Here is an 18,913-nt window from a genome sequence, read left to right on the forward strand (position 1 = left end):
CTGTCACTGTTTGCGGATGACATGATACTAAACATAGAGAATCCTAAAACTGCCACCAGAAAACTGCTAGAGCTAATTAATGAATATGGTAAAGTTGCAGGATACAAAATTAATGCACAGAAATCTCTTGCATTCCTATACACTAATGATGAAAAATCTGAAAGAGAAATTATGGAAACACTCCCATTTACCATTGCAACAAAAAGAATAAAATACCTAGGAATAAACCTACCTAGGGAGACAAAAGACCTGTATGCAGAAAACTATAAGGCACTGATGAAAGAAATTAAAGATGATACCAACAGATGGAGAGATATGCCATGTTCTTGGATTGGAAGAATCAACATTGTGAAAATGAGTATACTACCCAAAGCAATCTACAGATTCAATGCAATCCCTATCAAATTACCAATGGCATTTTTTACAGAGCTAGAACAAATCATCTTAAAATTTGTATGGAGACACAAAAGACCCCGAATAGCCAAAGCAGTCTTGAGGCAAAAAAATGGAGCTGGAGGAATCAGACTCCCTGACTTCAGACTATACTACAAAGCTACAGTAATCAAGACAACATGGTACTGGCACAAAAACAGAAATATAGATCAATGGAACAGGATAGAAAGCCCAGAGATAAACCCACGCACCTATGGTCAACTAATCTATGACAAAGGAGGCAAGGATATACAATGGAGAAAAGACAGTCTCTTCAGTAAGTGCTGCTGGGAAAACTGGACAGCTACATGTAAAAGAATGAAATTAGAACACTCCCTAACACCATACACAAAAATAAACTCCAAATGGATTCGAGACCTAAATGTAAGACCGGACACTATAAAACTCTTAGAGGAAAACATAGGCAGAACACTCTTTGACATAAATCACAGCAAGATCTTTTTTGATCCACCTCCTAGAGTAATGGAAATAAAAACAAAAATAAACAAATGGGACGTAATGAAACTTCAAAGCTTTTGCACAGCAAAGGAAACCATAAAGAAGACGAAAAGACAACCCTCAGAATGGGAGAAAATATTTGCAAACGAATCAACGGACAAAGGATTAATCTCCAAAATATATAAACAGCTCATTCAGCTCAATATTAAAGAAACAAACACCCCAATCCAAAAATGGGCAGCAGACCTAAATAGACATTTCTCCAAAGAAGACATACAGACGGCCACAAAGCATATGAAAAGATGCTCAACATCACTAGTTATTAGAGAAATGCAAATCAAAACTACAATGAGGTATCACCTCACTCCTGTTAGAATGGGCATCATCAGAAAATCTACAAACAACAAATGCTGGAGAGGGTGTGGAGAAAAGGGAACCCTCTTGCACTGTTGGTGGGAATGTAAATTGATACAGCCACTATGGAGAACAATATGGAGGTTCCTTAAAAAACTAAAAATAGTATTACCATATGACCCAGCAATCCCACTACTGGGCATATACCCAGAGAAAACCGTAATTCAAAAAGACACATGCACCCGAATGTTCATTGCAGCACTATTTACAACAGCCAGGTCATGGAAGCAACCTCAATGCCCATCAACAGACGAATGGATAAAGAAGTTGTGGTACATGTATACAATGGAATATTACTCAGCCATAAAAAGGAACGAAATTGAGTCATTTGTTGAGAAGTGGATGGATCTAGAAACTGTCATACAGAGTGAAGTAAGTCAGAAAGAGAAAAACAAATATCGTATATTAATGCATGTATGTGGAACCTAGAAAAATGGTACAGATGAGCCGGTTTGCAGGGCAGAAGTTGAGACACAGATGTAGAGAATGGACATATGGACACCAAGTGGGGAAAACTGCGGTGGGGGGGGGATGGTGGTGTGCTGAATTGGGCGATTGGGATTGACATGTATACACCGACGTGTATAAAATTGATGCCTAATAAGAACCTGCAGTATAAAAAAACAAACAAAACAACTAATACTAAACTTTCATTGGGTTATTTGTATGGAAATATGTTAATATAAATGTTTCAGACATTACATGAAATTTCTAAAAATCTTATATGTTCTGGTATAATGTTATAAGTAATAATCCTAGTTATTACTTTAAAATGTATATCTCAGAAATAACTAATTTTCTTGTCAACTGCATTATTATGAACTTTCATCAAATCTTTAAAAGTGGTCATTTTTAAGTCTTTTGTCATTTACAGACAGTTCTGGGTGTACTCTGATGCTTTTGTAAATATGTTCCTATAAAAGGCTTTCATCTTCAAGAAATTCATGGAAAAAACTCTGACAAGTACAGGTTTCTGGTAACTGACTGTACTGCTGAACTGAATGAATAAGCATTTTCAGAACTCTAATGAAAAACTGATGAACTCATAAAAGTGCTAACAAAAGATCAAGATGGAAAAAAAAATCAATTACATGGGACTGAGTGAACTGATGAGGATGAGTATAATTTTTGTGACTTTCTGTCTGAATTAAAAAAAAAAAAAATCCCACAAGGACTCAGAGGCAAAGAATATACAAATCAATTTTCACTGCAAAGTAAAGGAGCTGTTACAGTGGAGGATTGCTGGACTGAATGTCAATATTATGACATAGTATGAGTGTGTTTCATGTTTGGTAATTGCAATCATTGTTGCTTTTGTTGTGGTCATCCATGTACAATGCTTGGTGTCAGTCTATTTATCTCTTGTAAAAATAAAATAGTGTGTGTGTGTGAAAAAAAAACAAAAAAAAAAACAAAAGTGGAGCTGTCAAAGCTGAGAAATAGTAAATTTCATTTACTTCCAAGACTAACCCGTGGAATCACTCCCTCTCTCATTACTTGATATTAGTGTTCCCTTTCCAGACAGCTTCACTTAGTTAAAACTTTTGTAGGAATACAAAATGGGTAGACAAAAAGCCAAGGACGTGGAATACTTGCTACTTCTTTGAAAAAGCACTTTATCTCAATGTCTGCTGAAATAAACTCTAGTTGTTTAAAAACTGCTTAAAATTTAGGAACACTTAGTAAATGGCAGAATATGCCTTTTTACTCTTTCTGTAATCTGAACAACTGTTAATAAAATTATGGCCAGAACTATTTGGGGGCTGGAAGGATCTTTTTAGAACTGAAAACTAGTAATAGTTGGAGGTCTGTACCCATTTGGTAAGAGTTTACCTTCTTGTCAACTGGTACAGAGATCCAAGTAAAATGAAAGGTAATTTCAGGATGTGTCATTTTTTGCATAATTTTTTAAGGTTTTAACTTTGATAAGCATGTTCTATTAAGCAAGGGACACTTGAGCTGGATAATGAGCTAAGGAAACTTTGGAGAAAAAATAATTTTATACATTTAGTAAGAAAAAATCATTTTCCTGGATTCCTTACCCAGTCTGCTCCTAGTCTTATAATTTTAAATACTGAAAGGTCTATCTTTAAGATGTATACATTTGAAAAGAATACTATACAATAATTTACATTCTAAAAGTTACAAGAACAAAATGATTTTTAAAAAACCCTACTTATTTCTAATTTGTAAAAAATTAGAAGCTATAAAGGAAAACAAGAACTTAATACCAATAACCTCAAATTAATTGATTTATTTCATGGAATTCAATTTCACAATATTCACCGTGTGAAATTCAGATTCCTAATTTCAATCTCTGGAAATTTATATTGGAATATCCATTAAGTCTCTGTGAAAAATGGTAACTTTTAAGAAGCCAAACTCCAATTTCCTGCTTATGCCTAAAGGCAAAGGTAGGGACTTCCCCGGTGGTGCAGTGGTTAAGACTCCACACTCCCAATGCAGGGGGCCCGGGTTCGATCTCCGTCAGGGAACTAGAGCCCACATGCGTGCCACAACTAAGAGTTCACATGCCGTAACTTAGAGTTCCCATGCCTCAACTAAGGAGTTGGCGAGCTGCAACTAAGGAGCAGGTGAGCTGCAACTAAGGAGCCCGCCTGCTGCAACTAAGACCTGGTGCAACCAAATAAATAAATAAAATAAATATAAAAATAAATAAATTAAAAAATAAAGGTAAAGTAACTGATCTTTTAAAAACTTATTTTTGCATTTTTAGCTGTACTTCTAATTGTATAGCATGTAACAAAGCATACATATTTGTGGAAGAACTTTGTCAACTCTACGTAGCTTCAATTAAAAAATAAAAATAACATTCCAAAAGAATAAATCTCAGAGACACTCAATCATGTGGAGTTATCTAACAATTTTAAAGCAAATACCGTGGTCGGTAAACTTCCTCTGTGTTTCCCACGCAAATCATGACCATATCTTGGCTAAGGACTCACTATGCTTTCTCTTGTTTCCGTCTAGCTCAGAGAGAACATTATAATTACAGTGGTAAGACACAGAAACAAGCAAGTGACTACAATTCAAAGGTACACGGAAAGAGAAATCTTATCTTGTGAAACAGTCCCAGTATCTGCATTGTGTTTTCTTATCACTATTATTTCCTTTCCCCCCACTTCCAATCCTAAATCAACCCAATTCTATACAGAAACCTCTTTTGTTAATTCAACATTCCTTCAGAACAAATTAATAGCAGCCCAGTTCTAAATTAGCCATAGAATATTTACAAACCCCAGAAGAAATATTAGAGTTAAGGGGGAATGTTTCCTTTAAAAAATGGAGAAACTGTAACAAAAGGCAGACATTATTAAACTTAGGGCTCAAATTTTACATTTATAAAGAGTAATATGTAAAGTATCCTTCAAAACTAGTCAGAAAACCTAGTGGGACCAAACCTAAAAATCAATCTTTAGAAGTGTTTTGGGGTTAGGAGAAGTGAATGAATAAACTAAATTCATTTTATTAACTGTTAACTTACTCACTTAACAGTAAGTTAAACCATCTGTTTAGAAAGAAGAAAGTGTGTGTTTGTAGCATCCTTAAACAAGCAATTTTGCTAAATTAAAAGAAATCAAATTCTAAAGTTTTTTTGTTAGATTAGTACAACCCAACTTATTAGAAACAATAAACATAAACCCTTCATACTTCCTAAGAATTCCTTTAACTAAATTTAGAAACATAAGTTCTTATAAATTAACTTTGTGAACTTCATAAAACTGTCACCTCCTACTCATAAAACTGAATTTAATTTTGCCCTCAATTTCTGCATTTGGAATGCTAAATTTGTTTTTCCAAAATTAATAACCAGTTATTTCAACTTACATCAGACACTGTCAGACATTAAGCACTCTTTAAATTACATTTTCTCTCTTAAAATGAACAAATAGACTTATCTAAGAATTATTTAAGCTTTGACAAAGCTTAAATATACAAATCAATTATAAATCATTAAAATTCTAATATTATAAAAGGTCTTGCTAATTTACCAGTATTAGGCAATAAGCCATATAAAAACATATTCTAGTTATATGTTGATAGGGAATCTCTAACTGAAAATTTTATATAAATCAATAAGTGAAATCAGTAAGTGAAAAATTAAGCATCACATTTCTCCAAAAGGAGAATATGTGAAAATAGGTATTCTGTTCATGAAAATATAAACTATCACTACCTTTTAGAAAACAATCTGGCAACAACTATCAATATTTTAAATGTAAACAACTTGTGGGGCAGCAATTCCAACTACAGCTATACCTGCTAAACTCTACCAAGAAATAATACACACACACACACATACACACACACACACACAGAGAGATATTTTCTGCAAATTATATATAACAGCAAAAAAAAGGGAGGAGAGGGAGTGAGAGAAAGGCAAATAGCAGCTATTCACATAAGGTACAGTGGGTCTGGGGGTCATTTTTTTTCTTTATAAGTCCTCAGTTTTGGGGGTGGGGGGGTGCTGAGATGGAGGGAAAACTACTATCAATGTTTTTTAAGAAGGAAAAACCAAAGAATTTTAACCTAGGAAAAACATAATATTAGATATAGCAAAAATGAAGTCAAGTGGATGCAGTTTAATTAGAAGCCTGAGTAATATCTAATAAATATATAATAATAATAATAATAATATAATAATAAAATATAATAATATAATAATCTAATAAATATATAATGTCTTAATTTATTAGCTTCTATTTTCTATACCTTAATGAAAACAACACAAATCTCCTAAAAGGTTAGACTGTATGAGCTAAATTAACATGGACTGATTAAGGTCTGGCACACACTGAAAATCTGAAACAATTTCGCTGACATAAGCCACCTTAGACAGAAAAGCAGTATGGAAACAGAATGGGAAATAAAATCCTACCTTTAACTGTTTTTACAAATGCTTGTTTTTCCTTATTTGGATCTTTTTCATCTACTAAAATCCCATGGAAAATACGCCCAAAAGTACCTAAAAGGAAAAATAATAATTATTGAGATCATATGATAACGTTCATAAAATTATAAGTACAAAACTTTCTGGCACAATACAACTTAAACGTAACAAGGGAAAATGTGGTCAACATTACTCCTGCCCTAGCATAAAAAGACTCAAATCTTTGTTTTTTAATGACTGTTAAAGGCTCTTTTTAATTACAAAATATCTTATCTTGCCTTTTGAAATACCAAATTTAAACTATATATGAGAATTCATTCTGAAATATCCTAAATAAACTAATGACACAGACAGGAGCACTGGAGCTCAGTAATGGGGTATCCATAGAGACATTTGTGAGTTTCTAGGCTTAGCCTCAGAGCAACAACAAAGGAGAAAAATGGACTCTCCTCATACATTCAAAAACACCAAAAAAATCTGCTTCCATTAATTACTATTTGCCACTGGAGACAGTTCAAGCCCCTCCCTTGGCTGTGACTGACCTACAAGCATCTCAACCAAACAGATGAATTCAGAATGACTCACATGCATCCAAAACATTCCAAACTGAGTTATGGAAGGGGGGAAAAAGTAATTCTCTATTTAACAACTGGAAGAGCTCAATAAAGTATTTTATTATTAATTTCTGTCTTCTTCTTTCAGCATTCTCCCCAGCCAATACCCTGAAACTCAAAAAAGAAAGCAAGGACCAGCAAGAGGGGAAAGGCAGGGTACTACCTCTCAAACACCTATCATGTGTGTTAGTTCATTTAATGAACATCAGTTCATCTAATCTTCATAAATGTCTAAGAGTAGACAACGGAGTCCAAATTTAGAGAAGAGGAAACTGGACATGGAAAACAGGAAATGATTTCTCCAAGGTCACACAGGTAATAAATTGTGGGACTGGGATTGGAAGTTGGGCATAACTCCAATCCCCATGCATGCGCCTTCTGCTAGAACCCATACACTTTCCATCACAGAGAGAATTACTTAGAATGTTTCAAAGAGGCCTGCTAGGTAGTGATCATCTCAGACAAGAACTAAACAGAAAATATACTTTAAAGGTGACAAACACTAATAATCATGCCTTAATATACTTGAAAATCAACACTTGCACCCAAGCTGTCCATATTAAGGCAAATTGAAAATCTAAAGAAAGGGAAAATAAAAATCAGTGTTATAGAGGAAACAAATTGTGCACGGCTTTCTATCCTTAAACTCAAAATGAGATGAAATTCTTAAATTCTGAAACAAAAAAATTTTTATACTACTAACATTAAATCTTCCTTGAAAACCTGATTTTGAGATAATAGATACCTTCTTGGAGTACATCTTTTAGAGTTATCCTCTCCCTGGATATTGCGATATCCTTCACCTTAGCTTTGGCCTCCAAAAGAGTGACACTTCTCAGGTCATTCTTCTCTATCCGCAAGGTAGGATAACCTGAGGAGCCAACAAAGCCAAACCAAGAAATATAAATACCCTTATTATGGCATCAGGGTCAACTAGTTCAGTTAGAACCTCAGGACTCAAGTCACAGGAATGAAACAATGTAAGAATCATAAATGGAAAAAGGCACACACACGAACAGGGAGAATTACTTATGAAGGCCATACGAAATTTTAAAGAAACACTTTCCCACCTATCCCAAAATCTTAAAATGCAGAATTAAAACAAGAAACACTAAAAATAATATTATATTACTACCAGTTCAATTGTTCTTCAGCCAAATGAAACAAGCTTTGATTCATGGAATTTAATTTAATCCCTCATATGGACTGCTTTTCTCTCCAAAGATTTTCTAATATAGTCTCCTAACAAAAAAAAACCTTTTCGAATGAAGAGATGTTTGTAAAAATATCTTTTCTAAAAAAAATATGTAATTGATTTAATCATTCTGGCATCCATACAGCCTAGTCATACCACTGTGAGATTCATATTCGTTTTTCGGTTCCCTTAATTCCCATTCATTCTTAATATGATGACAGCAAAACAGAATTTCTGGCCATAAATTAAAATTCTCATTGCAAGAAAAAAAGTCAGAATAAAAGTTAGTGTTAGCAAGCAGAAATTGGACTGGTATCCCCACTGGAACAGTATTTTGGGGAAGAAAAATCCCTAAAGAATGGGTGGACCTGGACAATGGTCATCAGTGGCTGTGAGAAGAACCACATGAACGGCTCTGGAGAACTTTGTAATGGATGGATTCGGCTGACAAAGCCTGATTCCACTGATAGCACTGTGACCATGATATGTCTAGGTGCGTGTGCATATGTGAGCATTTATGAGTGTTTAGTCCTTCCTGGAGTTCTCTGAGTTTCCTGCATCTGTGGATTGTTGTGTTTTGTTATTTTGGAAAACTCTTGGCTATTTTGTCTTCAAGTATTTTTTCCGCTCCTTTCTTTTTTTATTTATAGACAAATATACTTCCATTGGGTTTTCTTAAAAGCACTATTTGTTTTTATCATACATAAGAAATGAAGTATCTATCTCCTTAAGGTAATGTCTACAAAACAAATAAACTTCTTATTGGTGGTAAATAAAAAAATTTGTCAACAAATAAATGTATTTCCACTGACTTTTTAAAATGCATTTTGCTTTTAGCATATATAATAAATTACTTATCTACGTCTTTAAGGTTATAGCCACAATCAAGAATTGACTCTAATGAGCAAATCTTGACAGCTAGACATTAAAAGCAATGATGTGTTTCTTATAAATAGTCTGGACTACTCTCACATCTATCATTATATTTCCTGAGGAACATACGTCTTTCTTTCCTTGGTGGAGATGTTAACTGCTGTTATGATTTCTCTTAGATTTCTTTTAAGCTAGAGTGCCCCCTCCTTCCCTTTCGTTTTTCTTGCCACATCTTATTAAAGAAACTGCATCAATTATCCTGGAGAATGTCCAGCATCTGCTCTTCTAGTGTCATCTAACTTGTTTCTCTATCCCTGTATTTCTTGTAAACTGCAAGTCAGTTTTACAGCCTTGATTAGATCCAGGTTAACTCTTGGAGGGGGAGGGGAGACAAGAATATTCCATCTGGGAGCACAAAATACTTAGCTGTCCTACTTTTAATGATGCTAAGTTTCAGTAGTGGATTCAGGCAGTGACACTCTGATCCCTCAAATGGTAAAGTTCCCTACTTCCCTTTGTTCGTATAGTTTAAAACACTGACGATCTTTTCCTGAATCAAGTATTTTATTAGGGGATGCAAGTATGATTTTCTAATTCTATCATTCCTTCCACATTTATTAGCTGGGATTCTTCTGTAAAAAAACATTTTCCTTCATAAACCAGCACTATCTGGTTATTGTGAAATAGTTCAGGTAGCCAGTTGTCAGAGTAAGGCATTATTGGTGCCTTAGTTAACTCCCATAATGACCGATTTTTCTAAAAAGTATCATTACGAACTTGTGGATTTTTACACATTTTTACATTTCACATTTACATCACTTCATCAATCCACTGCAGTCATTATTCTTTCTGATGCTCAATGGTCCCATTTTGGGGAGCTCTTGTCTTCAGTAGCTTCCTGGATTTTTGGCTCAACACATGTCCCAGGTTTATCTTACACATCCCCAACCCAGTCCTGGAATCATCCGTTTCTCCAAAGAATCCTGGTACTTCTTAATGAGAAACAGTACTGAAAGACCACAAGAGGGCACTGGGTGAAGAACAGATACTCTTTAATTTTAGTTTACTAGAGAGTAAATGTCAGCCCAGGGGAGATAATAGTTAATCGCTTACAAGAACCTCATTAATCAATGGCACCACTGAGTTGAGCCCTGACTTGTGGTCCACTGTCTATCCTGATGATTGTGTAGTTTCTTATTTGTATGGTGACTGAGTCCTCATTATGTCTAAATTATACTCTAAGAATGATTATTTTCCCCCAAACATCTACATGTTACAGTATAAAAACTTTCATCAAAATCCTGTTCAAAAAAAGGAAATCAGACCCCATTCTCAACTCTAATGGCAGCTAGTTTCCCATCATGATCAGAAAACAATGTAAAGTCCTAACCACAGCCCATGAGACCATCAAATAATTCATTAAAATCCGAGTCTCTGCCTTCATAGAGATCAGTGGCTTATCCTAACTACCTGAAAATCCTCCTTCTGAATTTGTATAGAGATGATTCAGCAGCCCTCTTAACATAATCTATAGAAACCTCCCCAAAACTAATTCTAGCAATTAAACCTAAAATTTTAATACTCCAATTTTGGAATGTTTCAGCCAATGCTCTAGAAAGCAAAAGTTAAAGCCTAATTCTGTACATGTTAGATAATATGTACACAGCATGGCACACGTCCCACAAGTAACTAACCACACAGGACCAAGGAAAGACAGACCATAGACAATTTTAGTAAACCATCATTAGAATTAAATTAACTCTTACTGGTGATAGGAGTTGCATTGTTGGGTGTGTCGGCTCTCAGATACTGAGTCGTCTGGGTAGATGGCTGAGACAGCCCTTGGGAACTACTGCTGGCACTGATGCTGCAAACAATTTTTAAGAGAGAAATACTTGGCAAGTCAGCTTCAGTGAGAAATTTCCTTTTTCCATACATACAAAACGCATGTAGCCATTATAACCAGCTTAAAACCCTAACGGAGATCACAATAATGCATGGATCTCTATCACAAATGTTCCACGTTGAAATTTTAATCTGCCTCATAACGCAGAGCTCTATTTTTTTCCTTCCTTTCTACCTCCACAACCACCAGGCAGGTTCATCATTATCATAGTCATTCACAAATGTGGTATTCCTCAGACACCATAGATAGCAGTCCTGAACCTCACAAAATGTTATGCTAGGGAACCATCTCTTAGGAAAAGAACTCATCCCGCTCAATGAGATTGCTTTTAAGAAAAGGAGTATAAAGACAGGTCTCTTTTAATGATGATCCAAAATCAAATGGCCTACAGATGATGGAGTATGAAAGCAAATCAAACGTGCCAACGTGCTCAAAGCTTGGGAAGGGGCTTCCGACCTGGTTCAAATCTGTTTTATCATATACATTTTGTTTCTTCTACTTCCCCAATCCCAACCTTTTTAGAATTTACGGAACTTATTAGAAATCTCTAGCACGTGAAGCATTCTATTATGCCATATTCTTTAAGTAATGAGGAGACCCAGAAAATGGTAGGCTCAAATAAATGTGAATCCCATACTCAAGACTACTACAGATTAATGTCCTTTTGTCTTGTCAGTGGACGATGACCTTATCCCAGGGTCACCCTTGCACACATTCCAATTTCACTGCCTCAGCCCTTGTACTTTTGCAGCAGTGGAGAAGTGAAGCATAGAAATTCAGCATGAAGAGTGAAATCACAGGCAGGATGCCATCCCCTCAGGAGGAAGGTCTACTTTCCATGCCTCCCTTAGCTATAGGATCAGCAGAGTCCCATAAGAGGCTCCCAAATTTCCTAAATATGAAAATCGTTTAAATGACCACACCCCACAAAATAGTTCTGTATTTTCATAACCTGATGATTAAAAAAACACATAATGATAAAAAGATGCTACTCAAAAATTGATCTATATAGGTCTACACATATAGTGGGTATGGGACAGTACAGTGAAGAGATGTAGAGCATAACCTTGAAATCAAAACTGCCAGCACCACCATTTATTAACTAGCTGTATGACCTTAGGCAAAATGCTTTTGGAGCCTCAAATTCCTCGCGGATAAAATAACCATAATACTACCTCCTGAAAAGGTTGCTAAAAGGATTACATGAAAAATATAATCCTTTTAGGGCAGTGCCCTGCCCTCAAACATACACTTACAAATTATTATTACTAATTATACATATTATTACCAATATTATGCATCCTTAATTCCTGGAACCACCAGGCACCTGTTTTTGGAGTTCTGAGTACATACTACTCAAAGACCACGTCGGAAATCAAATCTGTTAAAAAGTCCAAGATTCAATAATGGGGAGAGAAGAGAAGCATTATCATCCCCGAAGAGGGGGGAAATAATAGAATACAATTTACTTACCCATAAAATGGGACTAAGAAAACCTACCTCCCAGGATTTTTGTGAGGCTTAAGTTGTATAATACACGTGAAAGTACAATTTAAATATTACCTGCAACCAACGTACAGGTTGAATAAATATGCACAGACCCCAAATTATTTACTAGTTATTGTGTTTCTCTTCAGCAGCTCAACAGTAGGTGGCACTCTTGTACCACCTCAGAATTCCTGAAAAGCCTGGGCATACAAAGATGTTATGCGCTCATCCATATTTAGTGGTCCCTACAATGAGCATAGCACTAATGTTAAGTGATCAGAACAAACCTTTGAAAGCCCAGACTTACTGTCATGAGAGAAGCACGGAGCAGTTGGGGATCGACCCCTGATACCTATTAAATTCAATATCTACATCACATGAGGTAAAAAATGAGATAAAAATGTACACTTGCTAGCACTTAATAGTTTAACACCAGTCTAAATAAATTATCTCATTTGACTTTCATACGCAAGTAAGATTAGTTATGAAGACATTAACCCTGCTTTAGCGTTGAAGTTAGAACTTAGGGCAAAGATCATCATTTTCCTTCAGAGCGCTTATTATAATTTATATTTCTCTATTTTTCTGTATAATTCATTTATTTAATTATTCATTCAAAAACTATTTACTAAGTGTATACTAGATGCTAGATACTGTGCTAGGTGCTGGGGATACAGCAGTGAACATAAGAAACAAAGATCCCTACCCTCATGAAACCTACATTCTAGCAGGGATTTCTGGTTTAATGTCTATCTTGCCCAAGCAGACTGTAAACTCCATGAGGGCAGGAAAAATACCTATTTGTTCACTCCTCCCTTCTCAGCACTTAAGCCAGGGCCTGGCACAAGAGGCCTCAAGTGGGCCCAACTCTTAGTGAGAGCTCAATTAACACTTACTGAATCAATCAATCAATAAACAGAGAAAAACACCCTTCCTTGGAATAGAAAGCTATAAACCACATAGAAGAGTTGCTGCTGACATGAGCTATTGATATATACTGAAAGAGGGAAAGAATTATTGCTCTAACAGAATGGTTTCCTGTCTCTCTCTACTCATTCCTCATTCAACAGATTCTTCATGCAACATTCATTCAGTGATACCTGCTAGACACTGAATAAGGGGAATACAGAAATGAATAAGGGGAAATAAAAGGGACCCTGTCACCAGTAATGGCAAGGGTGATGGGGCAATGCAGATAATGGAAAATGAAGATATTGCCAAATAACAAGTTCAAGTATCCCACAAAGGAGTGAACTCTCCTACAGTTGCAAGCTAACAGGGAAAGACTACAGTACAGACAGGGTGCAGACCAATCCCTCTGTGGAAGGACTTTACAAAAGCTCTGCATCTCCAGAATACACTCATCTGGCACAACACAGAGACTGAAAAGATGAGCTTATAGTGTCAGGAGAGGGCAAGTCACACACATGGGCTCCAACTGCCCCTGGCGTGAGCACACCTCAGGCAGTTTTAGTCTCTGCCTCTAAATAAGCTCTGTGTATAGGAGGACTCTGGCTCCTGAGTGTCAGGAATGGAAGAACTCTCTACCATCCCTGTGCAAGCAATTCCATGGAGCCATGGGTTCCATCAAACCTCACAGGGCTGCTGTGAGGATTAAGAGGATTAATGGATGTAAAGCACATGGAACAGTGCCTGGCATATAACAAGTGCTTTATACAATTACAATACTGAGTTATTACAATACAGCTATTACAACAATAATGAGTCCCTCCTGTTGCTTGGCCCTGGTCCTAGCAGTGCAACCCTGAAAAAGTTACTTAATCTCTTCAAGCCTGTTTCTTTATCTTTAAAACAAGGACAGTACCATACCCATAAGTGGCTGTGAGTGTCAAATAAGATAATACATGTAAAGTGCTTGGTACAGTACTGGTAAATAGCACTCAATGAAATGGTAGCCATTGTTATCTCAGTGGTCCCAGCGCAGAGGGAAGAAGCAGTGTCTCTATTAGATTACTGGATGGGAACTTTCTAGTCACCACTATTAGCTTGCCTGGCATGTAATAAATAACAGCTAACAGAATAGGAAAGAGTTGAAGAAGAAATTAGTCCATCACTACCAACACACTACAACTTTCTGAAAAGAAAAATCATAATAATGGCACTAACTATATGCCGGGCTTGTTCTAAGAGCTTACACTTTTATTTCACTAAAACTTCGCAACATGCCTACAAAGTATGTGCCATGATCATCTCTGCTTTAGAGATGAGGAAAACTGAGACATAAAGCAGCTACAGAACTTCCTCTATCTGGGCCACAAAGCTAGTAAGTAGCACAGCCAGAATTCAGAGATGTCCATGCTCTTAACCACTAGGCCGTACTCTGAAAACAAGTGACGATGAAAGCTGCTTCTATTCAGGCAACGTCTGGAAACATCTGCCTGAAAACTAGAGAACTGGAACACCAATTCATGGGTGGTAACAAATTATTTCAGCAGCAAAGGTATAAGCCCCATGGATTCTGAAGTTCTTACACAACTCTGATCTCTGTGGGTTCAGAGCCCCCCCACACAAGCAGCAAGCATTCAAGGAGAATGTGTTTACGAAGACAGACTACTAAATGCCATGCCTTCCAGTGACCTCTAACTCTGCCATATCCTCTCTCAGAGTCCCATCAAAATGTTCCTGTTACTTCACTTCCCCCTCAGTTCTTTCCCTACAAAATCCGATTCTAACACAACCATATATACAAAACGTACTCTGAAACACCCCATCCGTGAATTTCCCTTCTCACTCTGACCTCCTCTCTCTTCTTTCTCTACTCAGATAAAGAAAGTGTAACAGAGAGGACAGAGAGTACTTAGGGGCAGGAATTAATCCAACCAGGATCCCCATCCCCTTGTGCTTTTGTTTCTGCCACACATATGCTTACCTGCTGTATGTACGGCACCATGTAGGACTGGGGAGTCAGCAGTAAGATGCACTGCTCCCTAACTGGGAAAAGCTTACATTCTAGCAGGAGAGACAAGTACACAAAAACTGATTTTAGAAGGAAAAAGTAAAATAATTGCTACCAAAAAGAGAGAGAGACAGAGAAACAGAGAGGGAAGGAGAGAGAGACAAAGAGAGGAGGGAGAAATTGATGGTTGGGAGGCTTAAAAAAGAGTTCATGAAAGAGATGGCAATGGAGTTGAAATGTGAAGAATGGTTTGAACCAGTGAAAAATGCAGGGAGCCCTGTGGGCAAAGGAGAGCATAAACAAAAGTCCTGGAGGGCAAAGTGTAGGGCAAAAGTGAGGAACAAATAATCATTTAACTGGAACGTGAAGTAAGGATGAGAGGCAAGGCAGGCTCATCTCCAGACTGTGAAGGAGGGCGCCTTGAAAGCCAAGCCACGAAGCTGAGAATGTCTTCAGTCAGCAACTGGGAATCCCTGAGGAGGGAAATGAGAACTGTGCACTAGGAAAATAAACCTGTCTATCATTCCATCTTTACCTCTCACCCTATCCTAGCTATAATGTCCTCTTGGTCATCTTGCCTCACCCAGGCTGGGACAAACACTTGTTCTATTCCCACACTATAATACACATACCACAATCATCAAATTTACAAACTTTTATAATTATGGGTTAATGTCAAAGATTAAATGCTTGAAGTCACGAAGTATATCATTATTTTTTTTTTATTCCTAGCACTTAGCATAATATCTAACCCAGTGTATCTCAAAGCCTACACATTAGACTCATCCAGAAAGCTTTAAGAAAAATACTGATGCTCAAACACCACCCTAGACCAATGACATCAGAATTTCTGGAAGGGGGTACCTAAGTGCTGATGTATTTTAAAAGCTTACCCATGACTCTAATGTGCGACCAGGTTGAGAACTAATGATTTAAATCATAGCAGGTTCTCAATAAATGTTAATAAATTGGATGGATGGATGGATGGACAGAAGGATGGATAGTGATGGAGGGACAAACTAGAAGGAAGAAACAGGGCTATTTCAAAAAGGTACTAGGAGTCTAGAAGAGAGTCATGTCAAAGGGGATGGGGAAAAAATTGATCTCTACTACTTCTACACCAACTAATAAGCTAATTTCTGACTTCACAAATTTTTAAAAATAAAATCAGAGAAACACAAAGACAGTATTTTTTCCCTTGGCTAGGGCTTAACCACCCTTCTTCCCCTGCACCACTGTGCACCAGGGGGCATGGGTGTGTGTGGGCTCCCATGTAAATGCAAACAACTGCTTTTATTTTTTTCCTTTCCCAAAATATATACGATACCTGTCATCCAGTTCAATCCTTTTCATACTATGAAGGTGCAAAACAGCTAATATTATTGCTACAAGAAATATTACTGCACAGCAAACCCCTACGCTGATATAAAACACACGCGTAGAAGTGGTTGGAGCTGCATGTACAGGATCATCTGAAATAAAAATGAACAGCACATTAAGCTTTTTAAACAAATATCATCGATTGCTTTGTGACCCAACATACACAACGAGCACCCTGTTCTTTGTAAAAGACTTTCATTTCACGTGTCCATTCTTTGATAAGATCAGTTACCAGCAGCCTGCTGATGTAAATTCACACAATTTAAAAAGTGTTTTTGTTGTAGTAAAAAAGGGATTTTAAATAGAACTTTTGGTTAATGAGTAAAATTCACAAGTGGTATACATATAATAAACCATCTGTAGCAGTGCTGTCCAATAGGGGAATGCTCTATAGGGTGCATCCCAGTAGAGCAGCCACTGGCCACCTGTGGCTATTAAGCACTTGAAGTGTAGCTAGTACAATGCAGGAACCGAAGTTTCAATTTTATTTCATTTCAATTAATTTAATGTTAAATAGCCACACGTGGCTAGTAATTACCATACTGGACAGCAAGCTCTACAGACCCTTCCTCAACAGTGACGCCTGGTACGGAGAGATCAGACATCTTTGTTGCCGATGACCACTAACTCACAGGGGGAGGGATATACAGTAGAGCGACCCACAGGTAAAACAAACAAACAAACCTTTCATCTTTTTCGCTTTTGAGAGTAACAGAAATTATTTTGCGTATCTGTTTTTAAAGATAAAAGCAGGAAAACAAGACTATACTCATGAAATAAAATAACAGTCACCTTAATATTATTCAAAAAGAAAGAAAGCCTCAGCAATAGGGGAAATAATTCAAAGACACAGAGACACATGTATACACATACACACAGGAGCAACTGAGAAAGAGACACAGAAACAAAGATCCACATGATAAGAGCAAGCAGAATGGAAGACAGAGAAATAGAAACAGAACTGGTGTAACTGGAGATTCATGTAAGTTTTGATGAGTACTCACATCAGAATTCTAGTGAAGAATTTGGGTTTTATCCTAAATGATATGGGAAGTCACTGCAAGGCTTCAACCAAAGGAATGACACACACGCTCATACTTGAAAACACAAGAAACACAGATGACTCTGCATGCTGTATAAAGAATACTGTGGGGAGGGGCAAAAGCAGAAGCAGGCACAGATCAGGTTACTACAGCAGTCCAAGAAAGAGAGCAGCGGCTTGGACAAGAGTGTTACGGGGAAGGCGAGAAGTTCATGGATTGGGAAGCAGGCAACAGAGCTTGCTAATGGATTGAACCGGGGTAGAAAGAAAAAGAGGAAGCAAAGCTTTGGCTTAAAGAATTAGGTGCATAAGGTACCTTTACAAGGAGAAAAAAGAAGCGGGTTGGGGAAACAGAGAATCAACAGTTTTGTTTTGTCCAAGAGTACCTAGTACACATCTACGTGGAGATGTCAAATTGACAGAAATACAAATGTGGAGTTATGGGGATAGGTCAGGACAAAAGATAAAAGTCATAGCTTTCAAAAACTTAAAAATAAGATTGCTTTCTAAAAGTTAAACTCTGAATCAACAAATAATAAACCAGAACAGATCAATGCAGAGAGACCGAATGGCTTCTAGGGCAGCTAGACTTGACAGCAGCCTGAATGAAGGTATGACTTTCCTTAAGAATGCCACAGGCCGTTCAACCTTGAAGGGGTGGGAAAGGAAGGTCCCAAAGGCTGATGTTGGCAGTATCCATCTCAGCACACTCCAAGGCAGAGGAGAGGGTACCGCTCTGCTGGGCAGATCACCAAATGCGCCCCGCCTGATTACCTCCAAATTCCAAGGCTTGTGTATGCACTGTTCCCATTCCCTCACTTTGACATTTCACCTGCCACCACCTAGTCACCCTTCAGGTCTCAGACGAGATGCCACCCTCCTCAGGAAGCTCACCCTCATTCCCAGAGGAGGTTACTTGCCCCTCTCCTCAGGATTTCCAGAGCCCCTTGTGCTGGCCTCGTCACAGACTGCCATAAGATACTGTCGTCACTGGTACTGCAACTCCATTTCCTCTGCTACATTAGAAACCCCTGGGGGCTTACAGAGTCTGCTTTGTTCACAGTTTAATCCTCTGCCTCAATCATACCACCTGGCACATCACAGCCTCTCGGTAAACGTTAGATGGATGAATACACAGAAAGGGAGGGGAGGAGAGAGGGAGCAAGGAAGAGACAGACAGAGACCAAGGATACGCAATACTGTATTCTGCTTGTCAAAAATAATAACCTTAATAGCATAAAAGAAACGGATAAAATCACCAGAATTTTACAAGTAAAG

The 18,913-nt window shown here is 37.3% G+C and overlaps 1 protein-coding gene across 3 annotated transcripts in view; it reads right to left on the minus strand.

Annotated features, from left to right (window-relative positions):
• Nucleotides 1-18,913, minus strand: part of RYK (receptor like tyrosine kinase) — a 110,429-nt gene that overhangs the window by 36,661 nt on the left and 54,855 nt on the right. For 2 of the 3 annotated variants that reach the window (XM_082460673.1, XM_082460675.1), the window contains exons 6-9: nt 16,541-16,685; nt 10,668-10,769; nt 7,580-7,713; nt 6,209-6,295 (exon numbers count right to left, since the gene is read on the minus strand). In XM_082460673.1, the coding sequence (XP_082316799.1) occupies nt 6,209-6,295; nt 7,580-7,713; nt 10,668-10,769; nt 16,541-16,685 (468 nt within the window). The remainder of the gene's footprint in view (nt 1-6,208; nt 6,296-7,579; nt 7,714-10,667; nt 10,770-16,540; nt 16,686-18,913) is intronic. The other variant, XM_082460674.1, reaches the window with a different exon arrangement.

Source organism: Balaenoptera physalus (assembly GCF_965194825.1).
Source record: "Balaenoptera physalus genome assembly, chromosome: 4".
Taxonomy (NCBI): Eukaryota; Metazoa; Chordata; class Mammalia; order Artiodactyla; family Balaenopteridae; genus Balaenoptera; species Balaenoptera physalus.